This window comes from Lycium barbarum, chromosome 6, assembly GCF_019175385.1.
Source record: "Lycium barbarum isolate Lr01 chromosome 6, ASM1917538v2, whole genome shotgun sequence".
Taxonomy (NCBI): Eukaryota; Viridiplantae; Streptophyta; class Magnoliopsida; order Solanales; family Solanaceae; genus Lycium; species Lycium barbarum.
This window is the reverse complement of record NC_083342.1, coordinates 98,988,369-98,998,702: the sequence shown is the minus strand read 5'-3', so window position 1 is coordinate 98,998,702 and position 10,334 is coordinate 98,988,369. Positions and strand designations below refer to the sequence as shown.

Sequence of the window (10,334 nt, the reverse complement as noted above, 5' to 3'; positions counted from 1 at the left end):
CTACCGGTCTTTTGATGGTTCTATCGTCCATTTGAAGACGCATGCTCATTGGTCTAGGTGTTCTCAAACCAGCTTGCTTATATATGGCTAGTGGCATCAAATTAATACTAGCTCCATTTTCATATAAAGCACGAGCAAAATCATGATGACCGATGGTGCAAGGGATAGTGAAAGCCCCGGGATCTCCCATCTTTTCAACCTTTGATGACGAAATAATATCGCTCACACGATGGGTGACTCCCACCGTATCATGCTTGATTGGCCTTTTATTCGTCAACAAATCTTTCAAGTATTTAGCAAGTCCCGGCATTTCATGGAATGCGTCTAGGAATGGGATATTCATTGACAACTCTTTCAATTGGTCGTAGAAGAATTGACACTTGGCATCCTCCGTTCTTCTCATCAATATTTGTGGGAACGGGGGAGGAGACTTATATGTTTGAGTCAAGGTTTTAATTGCCCCCATGACCTTGCTCTTTTGAAAGCTATCACCGGTAGTTTTTTCAACACTTGGCTCCTCGTCACCCTTTTGAACACTAGGGTGTACTTCCTTCTCTTTCTCAACAATAATAGGCACTTCAATTGGTGCCTCTATTTCTTCTTCAACCTCTTCTTCAATAACCTCATCAATAATCAGCTTGACAATGATAGGTTCAACCACTTTCTGATTTACCGCGTCAAGGATCTTTTCGCTTCTAGTAGAAATAGCTTTGCATGAGGTAATGTGATCGCCTTCACTACCCCTTGGGTTCGGAACTGTGTCACTAGGAAGGCCCCCTCTTTGCGGTGGATGTTGCTCATGAGAAAGATTTCGCATTTACGACTCCAGTTTATGAATTGAAGCGGTGTGAGAGCCTACCACTTCGGTCAAATTCTCCATCTTCTTGTCACTCTTATGCTAGTTGTCCAGTATCTTTTCAAGCATATATTCCATTCGAGAAGTCCCTTGATCATTGGAAGGACCTTCTCGCCAATTCTGGGAGTTAGACGTGCGGCCCTTTGGTGGAACATAGGCATTGGGATTCCTATTACCATAATTGTTGTTGTTGTAATCCCTCCTATCCGAACCACCATATTCATTTCGTCCATATTGATTGCTTTGTGTTTGGGGTCTCTATTGCTTTGGATAACCCTCTTGAGAGTGATCGATATAATTTGCATCCTCACGTTGTGCCTTCCCCTCTAGATAAGCTTCCTCCGAGACTTGGTACATTCCGAGAGCATGACGTGGCATCTCTTCGACAACATTTACACTTTTAGCTTCTTTCTCTGTAAGCCTCTTTGATAACAAATCCACGGTGGTTTGCAATTGAGCAAAAGCATGATCTCGCTTATGATTTTGTTTGGCCATCGCGGCAGCAGAGGGACTACCATATGACAGGACTTCACTATCACTCGAGTGCCAAGCTTGATTGTGGGTGGTGAGCTTATCAAGCAAACGGGTGATAACGATAAATGACTTATCCATGAAGCATCCTCCTGCGGCAGTATTGACAGCAGTCTGATTCATTGTATCTAAGCCCTTGTAGAATTTCTCCATGAGAATAGCATCCGGAAATCCATGAGTTGGAGATCGAGCTAGATAATACTTGAAGCGCTCCCATGCTGAATATAATTGTTCCCCCGGAAGTTGTTTGAACTCAAAGATCTTATCCCGAAGCTCGTCCTTTTTTCTTAGCGGGAACCATTTCTTCAAAAATGTATTGGCTAACTCGTTCCAAGTATGTATAGAATTTCTAGGGAGTTTTTCATACCGTTCCCTTGCTTGGACAGCCAAGGAATATTTAAAGACCCGTAATCGAAGTGCATCTGCAGAAATAACACCTTGAGATTGTTGAGAACACACATGCAAGAAGTTCTTCAAATGTCGAAGTGGACAATCCTCAGAAGAATTTTGAAAATAACCTTCAAGTTTTAGCAGCTGATAGATAGAACTATCAATTTTTAAAGTAGCATTTCCAGTTCTAGGAGGAACCACAGCAGAAGCATAATCAGCTTCATTGATGAATTTCGCAAATATATTTTCAACCTCATCCTCTTCTGGTGCAGGTGGGTTCACTTGGAGTCCACCTTAGTTTCCTTGATTCCGATTCGGTCTTCCTGCCATGTTCACCTGGTTCACCACAACAGCAAACGAGGTGTGATGGAATAGAAAAAGTTTTAAAGAAGAGTATACAACAATCAGTAATTTCTAAACCGTATTTCCTAGCAATGGCGCCAAATTTTGATAGCTCAAATTACACCTATTAATGGTGTAAAGCGGACGTTGTCAAATATAGTAACCCAAACAAGGTTGGGGTCGAATCCCACAGGAATATGGAGAGAAAAGGGTACTAATCATATGCGATACTAGTCTTTAAAGGCTTTAATCCTATTCCGAGTATTTTGAAAATAGATTTGGTTTGTATTTGCTATTTTGAACTGTTTGGAATTTGTTTGGATTTGGAGAACAAAAGTTGTGTCCCCGCAATGATTAGATATTATGCTATGGGTGTCAATATGATATATTTCTAATGTGTCGCGGTTAGGTATGCACTTAATCTCTAATACACTTTCTAATATTTTTCAATAGTTAGAAAGTATTTCTTTCCATGATTTTCCCAAATGCAGAAAAGTTATAAATAAGGTTGATTAAATATGCCAAGTAGAACTCATCTTATTCCTAAGCGAGTTCATTAAACGAGGGTTAGCGCCCCGAGTCCTTGTTATATTATTTCAAATCACACCCTAGTTCATCTTTCCAAATAAACTAGGGTTTGTGCATGAACAAGTGTTTGTAACCACTTATAGAAAAATGAATACGAGAAATAATAAAACACATCACAACCCATTATATATATATACAATGTTCGATACCCATTACATAACACCTATCATTTGGGTCCACAACTTTGATTAAAGAGACTACTCACACATTATGGTCTCAAAAGTAGTAAGCAATAGATGAGACATAAAGCTTACAAATGTAATAAAGATGGTGAAAAATGGAATCTTGTTGTCTTCACTAAGCTCCAAAAGGGGAGTATTCAATGCTCACCCACCAATGGGACTTTTTAAGTGGGTACTATAAAATCTGGATGGATAGAAAAACCTAAAATGTTCTTTAAATAGGCTCCAAAAACGCACAGCAGAAAACTAACAAAAGTGCCCCCGATAGCAAGATCGACGGACCGTCGATCGTTCGACGATCCGTCGAGTATTCCGTCTTTTCTACCTTCAGCACTGTGTTCCATTAGACAGTGTTGTCGCTCAGTTCGACGCTCCGTCGAGTATTCCGTTTTTTTCTCCTTTTGTTAAGAGATCCTGTTTGACGACACAAACAACGAACCGTCGATCAGTTTGACGCTTCATCGATGCCTTCGTCCTTTGTCGTCTTCAACTTTGTCACCACTGGAAAATCGATCTTATCAACGCTTCAAAAGACGGTTCGTCGGCTGATCGACGGACCGTTGATTTTTTATTTCTGGCCAGTTTTTCTTTTGTTCTTTGCTTTTTGCTTTAGGGCCATTGTTTTCCTAAAACACAACAAAACATATTAACGAGAAGCATACTTACTTGAAAACAACCAAAATTCATAGTAAAAAGGCGTCGAATGTGCCACAAATCCGCGGCACATCAATGCCTACCAGTACTGTTGTTTGTACTGAACTACACTTGCTGCATTATTTTATGAATGCAGAGTATCAGGCCGGATCTACTTCTTTGACTCGTGGCTGCTCGACTCCTCAGCTTCTACTTGAGTTTTCCAGGGTGAGCATGGCGTCCGCTGACCTCAAAGACTCTTTTATTGCTTATGTCTTACTTTTCTTTCAAGACATGATTTGAGACATTTATGTATTATTATTCAGACCTTATTATTAGTATTTAAATGCTCTTGTATGACCAGACCGGATACTGGGGTGGATTCATTTACTTCCGCACTTATCTATATTATATGATATTGTGAAACTTACGTCATTTACTTCTTCCGTTGTTTTATTTTATTTATTAATTGTGAACGTTGAGTTAAGGGTTTGCCTACCGAGGTGGGAATGATGGGTGCTCGCATGACCTAGGATAAAATGAGTCGTGACACCTTCTCTATGGCTACCCCTGCTGGTGTTCCTGTTATTACTTCTAGAGTTAAAAAAAAATGTGCAGTTGTAATTAAAGGTCATGAGACTATAGCTGACTTGTTTGAACTAGAGATGGTAGATTTTGATGTGATTATGGAAATGAATTGGTTGTCTGAGTGCTATGAAAATGTGAATTGTTGGCATAAATTAGTTCGTTCTGAATTTCCTAATGAACCAGCTATTGTGTGGAAAGATGAAATCTCTAAGCCTTGAGGTAGGTTTATTTCTTATGTTAAGGCTCATAAAATGATCTCGAAAGGGTGTATTTATCATCTAGTACCCATCAATGACACTCAATCCATTATACCCGAATTTGAGTCTGTTCCTATAGTTAGTGAATTTCCCGAGGTATTTCCAGAAGATCTTTCGAGCATTCTGCAGGATAGAGTTATTGATTTTGGGATTTATGTTATTCTTGATACTCAACTGATCTCAATTCCACCGTATCGTATAGCTCCGACATAGCTACGGGAGTTGAAATACCAATTGACGGACTTGTTGGATAAAGATTTTATTCGACCAAGTACCTCACCTTGGGGTGCTCGGTCCTGTTCGTCAAAAAGAAGGATAGTTCTCTTAGAATGTGTGTTGATTATCGTCAGCTTAATAAGGTGACCATTAAAAATAAGTATCCTTTGAGGATCCTTTGCCTAGGATAGATGACCTGTTCAACCAACTTCAGAGTGTTAAGAGGCTCCATAGATAGAAGTTACTTCTGTCAGTAGTTGTTGAAGTCATTGCTTGACTCTTTGGGTGTTGCTACGCTTTATAACGACACATTTATGACAGACTTCTGCTGATTTTATTATTTGATGGTGATCATGAGTTAGTTAGTTATTTATGATGTATTGATATTGTTGAAATATTATTGAAAGAGATTAGACGTTTATTGATTTTATAAGGTGCTTCCGATGTTGTTCATAGCATCGGATGCCTGCTACGCCTAGGGTGGGTTATGAGGCGTGACAAATCCAACTGGATTTGACTGTGTTCTCCATTTTTAGTGTACATAGACTGTATTTTTTAAAAGGATTTGAATGTATTCTTCATTTTTTGGTGTAAATACAGTGGTATTTTATATTTCGACAGAGATCCGATCAGTTTTGATTGTATTCTTCCCTTTAAAATGCATCTCGTCTAGCCGGAATTCATGGTTTCTTCTCCTTTGTATCTCTTATTTGAGTGTATTTGAGTGTATTTCGTCAATATGTATCTCATATGTATTTGGCTCATATGTCTTGTATCTCATATATATTTGGCTTCTTGTCTTCTATCTGAATGTATTTGGCTTCGTATGTATTTTGAATGTACACAGTGTATTTTGAAATTTTGTTGAAATACATTCAAATACAGTGAATACATTCAACTTCGCGGCAGCTCGAGTACATTCAAAATACAGTCAAATACATGTGACATCAGATAAGGTTTGGATACAACTGAACAGTGTATTCAAGTTCACTCAAATACAGCGAAAATGTCTAATGGTAGCTAGGAACTGTAAATATGAAAAAGATAATTACGGATGGTTAATTGCTCCTAAAAGATAGTTATTTATGTAAGTTGCCTTTTTCATTTTCATAATAAGAGGCCCTACTAGCTTGACGTACGGAGCATCATGTCACATATGCATTAAATTTTTGTAATTTGTGCGTTGAAAAATTTGTTAAAGTGGGTGTGGATATATACATTTCTTAGACATTCTTTAAAAAAAAAAAATCGATTAGAAAAACTTTCGAGACCCCTCCCACCCTCCCCCCTCTCTAAATAGAATTGTGTAAATAGTCCTTTTATTCGTCAAACTGACTTTTCCTTTATAGATATCTCAAGTGATCAAAGCATATTTTCGATGAGATGATGCAGGTTGAACAGTTTGATGAAGAAGACTAGTGCAAATATCACAATATCTTTAACTGATTAATTTTTTTTTAATTTTTTTTTTTTTTTGAGTTCTACTACGAGAGGATTAAATAGCTCTGAGTGAAGGGTATTTCGTAGAGGTGCTTGGATATGAGTATAAGCTATTTTCATCAGTTTAATAAAAAAAAATTATGTATCTAGTAATTGGTAAATATCAAATGTACTTATAAGTTAAGTATATATAAAATGACATCAACAAAAATTAATGAGTTATTTATCCCTAATTAATGACTTTTCAATTTATAAATACTACTCAGATCCTTTTTGTCCTAACTTATGTGATATTATTTTCTTAAGTCACTCTCAAACAAAGAATAACATTTCTATATTTTGTAACGATTTAATTTTAAATTTTTCATTTTATCCTAAATAAGATGATTTATACCCACAGAAATTCATACGATTGGTTTTAGATCACAATTTCAAAAGTCTTTATTTTTCTTTCTTAACCTTTATGCCCACTCAAACACCTCATATATATTGGGATGGAGGGAACATTAGTTTAACCAAAAAAATTTACTATTTAATTCCTAATATTTTTTGGTCCTAGAAGTATCCTTTTGAAAAAGAAATCCCCAACTCCCTCTCCATTCTATTTCCATCATTCATCGTTCTCTTTTACGTCTTCTCCCCTACTAAATTTATCATAAAAATTACACTTATTAAATCTAATCTAATACTCCCTACGTTTCAATTTATGTGAACCCATTTGACTGGGCATGACATTTAAGAAAGAGTGATGACTTTTGAAACTTGTGGTTCAAAATAAGTTTTGAATATTTGTGTAACTGTAAATCATTTCATAAAGTGAATTTGTTTCCAAATTAGGAAAGAGGTCATTCATTTTGGCAAGGACTAAAAAGAAAATAGGTTCACATAAATTGAAACAGAGGGAGTATAATTAATCAACTTAGAAAATATAAGTTGCGACATAAGTTAATTTGTATTTGAGTAAATTTGGGATTAGAAATCTTACAATGATGATCAGCCCTTCAAGAGTTTAAGTGCAAACAACTTTAAAGGCATTTAAGTAATTTTAACACATCGAAAAGCTTTTTGACCAAACACATCCTGCTTATTATTATATTCAATACTTCTATTTAAAAACTTAATTGCTTCTTTATAAAGAGCTTGTTTGGCTTAGCTTATAAGTTGCTGAAAACTGTTTATAAATTATTTTCAGCTTTTTTGAGTGTTTGGCTGGCCAGCTTATAAGTCATTTTGTGCTTAAAATAAGCCCAAAAAAATAAGTTCGCCTGTTTGGATGGGCTTAAAAAAAGCGGCTTATAAGCTGATTTTTTTTTTTTTGCGTGGATTGCCCTTCATTTGGGGTTGTCTTTAAGTTTTGCCCTTTAAATTGGTGGTCTTTAAGGTTTGTCTTTCGCTAGGGATCCCTTGGTCACGGGTTTGAACCCCTGCTCAGTGAAAATTTAATTTTTTTTCGCAAGGCAAAAGTTGTAAAAAAAAAAAAAAACAGAATTTCTGCCTTAAGGCAGAACTTACACGGGCCAGAATTTACAAATTCTGCCCCATACAAATTCTGCCTAAGGCAGAGTTATAACTCTACCTTTTTTCTGAACTTAAGCCTTTCCAATTTTTTTTTAAAAGTCATGTTCAAGATATTATGGCTTTATGGTCCACTAATTATAATGACTCCAAAATTGGTCATCTTTTATCATCAGCTAGTGGGGTGATGTTTAGTTGTTGTGAAGATTTTTTGTTACAAGAATTAGCCTATGGAGTTAAGGGTATGGCTGGACTTGGAAATGGTTACACTGGGCTTCCTTCACAATTAGCTAGAGCTTTTCGATTACCTCGAAAATTCGCTATTTGTTTGAGTGCTAATACTAAATCAAATGGTGTTATTTTGTTTGGTGAAGGACGATCTGTTTATGCCTCTAATGATGCACTAACTTACACTCCTCTGCTTAAAAATCCTGTTAGTACTGCAGGGGCTTATTATCCAGGTGAACCATCGGTTGAATATTTCATTGGAGTGAAGAAAATCTTAGTCAACGGAAAAATTGTACCAATTAATAGTAAGTTACTAGCTATTAACAAGACTAATGGAGTTGGAGGAACAAAGATTATCACTGTTGTTCCTTACGGTACAATGGAGACATCGATTTACAAGGCGTTTAAGCAAGAGTTTCTTAAAGCTATTGATAAAGTTCCAATAGCAGAACCTATTAGGCCATTTGAGTTGTGCTTTAACTTGTTGAATTTGGGTACTCTAACTGGCTTAATAATTCCTCAAGTCAGTCTTGTTTTGCAAGATGATCAAAATAATACCACTTGGGATCTTTCTGTGGACAATTTTATGGCTTCTCCTGTTGATAGAAGTGACTTGTTGTGTCTAGGATTTTTGGATGGTGGTAAATTTCCTCGAACATCTATTGTTCTTGGAGGATTACAAATTGAAGAGAACCTGTTGAAATTTGATCTTGTGAAGAAAAGAGTGGGATTTAAGTCTTTGCACCTATCATCCCTACTCAAATGCAGCAACAAATTCAATTTTACATCCAAGGCTTGAGAGGTGTCACCTCCTTAGCTAAATTTGATGTTACATGATATAAATATCAGTTAAGACTTTAAGAGTTCTGAAAGTATATTCACTTTTGCTTTTCAAGTGTAAGTTAAAGCTACTTTACTTTATCTAGACCAATATTGTGTGTTACATATATTTATCTTTCGTTGATCACTTTAGTCTTTATTGAAGACTGGAAGATACATTAATTATAAAAATTATTAAAAAAAAAAAAAAAAAAGGTTTTTGAGTGTGACTAAATTACTTGACAAAGACTTGCTTGAATTCTGGACTACGAAATTAACAAGTTTAACTGCCCACAAAGAAACAAAAAAGAAAGATATTAGGAGAATGCCGAGGGGACAAACCATGACCAAAAGATTACAAGTCGAAATTAAGGCTGATTTACCCAAATGTCCTTTATTTCACTATTTAGATTTTGTCTCTATTAAAAAAAACGAATATAGCTCGTGAAAAACTATCTTTTTGGACAACGTTAGATTCATGTATAATATTTGTTCATATATTGCTCAACCTTAAGGACAAAGCATCAGACTGTGATCTAATGTTTGTATTAACTTACAAAATTTTAGACCACAAGATTTTCAATTTGCTTGCAAAAGATTTTTGGACTGCGGTCTAAAAGGTCATAAGGTGCAAGAGAATTAAAAAGATGATCATTTACTAAAATGTTGTCCCAAAAAAGGACAACCTACAAAAATATATCTTTTTTTTTTAATTTCCTAGGTGAAAGGGAAAATGGGAGAAGGAGATTACAACGTGGGGATTCGAACCCTTACCAATAAGGTGAAAACTCAAGTTTCCAACCAATTGAGCTACTAGATCCATACACAAAGATATATCATATGATGTCTTAAATGTGTTGTAATTTTTTATATAAAAATAGCACCAGTTGGTCATTTTTCGGACTGTTATGGAAAAATAATCAATATTTGTAAAATAGTTGAAAGATAACAAATTTTTAATGTAAAAATAAAATCTAGACTGAAATACACCTATCTAAAATCTGGAAAAATCCAGCATAATATGCTAAATTTTGAAACTCCTGCTTGTAAAACTCCAGCACGGAGCGCTGAAGTTAAAAATCTCTTCGTAAGTGAATTCCAAAATATTATGCTGATGGTTGAACTTTTAGAAATTAAATTTCAGTAGGGAAAAGTTAAAGAAGTGGGTCTTTACCCTCTTTTAAGTTTGGGGTATTCTTGTCCAAATATAACTTCGACATGAAAGCGTCGGTAAATTTTAATTAATTTTGAAATCATGGCTTATCTTCAAATAGCAGTTGTATATCTAGCTAATTGCGAATTTCTTTCAATTTTAAGACCTATAAAACACTATAGATTAATTTTATGTATATGACAAAAGTTCAGGATAACTCAACAAGTTAGATACAGTGAACCTATTCAATTAACCACAAATTCTACCTTATAGACAAAAAATACACCTGATTCACAAATTATGACGGATGGAGAGATTTGGTAATATTTGTTTTTTCTATTGTGTTAAATTAGTCACAAGTTGTGATGTGTTGACAAAAGTTACTTGTATTTTTCAATTGTTCCCAATTGTTCAATCCACAAAATAATATTCTACACCTTTTTAACTGAAAACGTATGTTGATAAATTATTGTTGAGAAATACAATTGAATTTAATCATGATTAATTTTTTTTTTTCATAAAGTGCACTATCTTTAATTTCTGGAACTTATTAAAATGTCTCTAAGTGCCAAACAATTCACTTATAATAAAATTAT

General features: G+C 35.3%; 1 protein-coding gene and 1 non-coding gene across 2 annotated transcripts; both read left to right on the top strand.

The window, feature by feature from the left end:
- The first annotated feature begins 1,556 nt into the window (after window positions 1-1,556).
- LOC132600990 (small nucleolar RNA R71) lies at window positions 1,557-1,663 on the top strand. The gene has a single exon (XR_009567444.1). It is a non-coding gene; the product is annotated as a small nucleolar RNA R71 (small nucleolar RNA).
- A 5,986-nt stretch (window positions 1,664-7,649) lies between these two features.
- LOC132599848 (probable aspartic proteinase GIP2) lies at window positions 7,650-8,641 on the top strand. The gene has a single exon (XM_060313029.1). It carries the CDS (start codon window positions 7,657-7,659, stop codon window positions 8,563-8,565), a length of 909 nt encoding a protein of 302 aa, XP_060169012.1. The 5' UTR covers window positions 7,650-7,656; the 3' UTR covers window positions 8,566-8,641.
- Window positions 8,642-10,334: the final 1,693 nt, after the last annotated feature.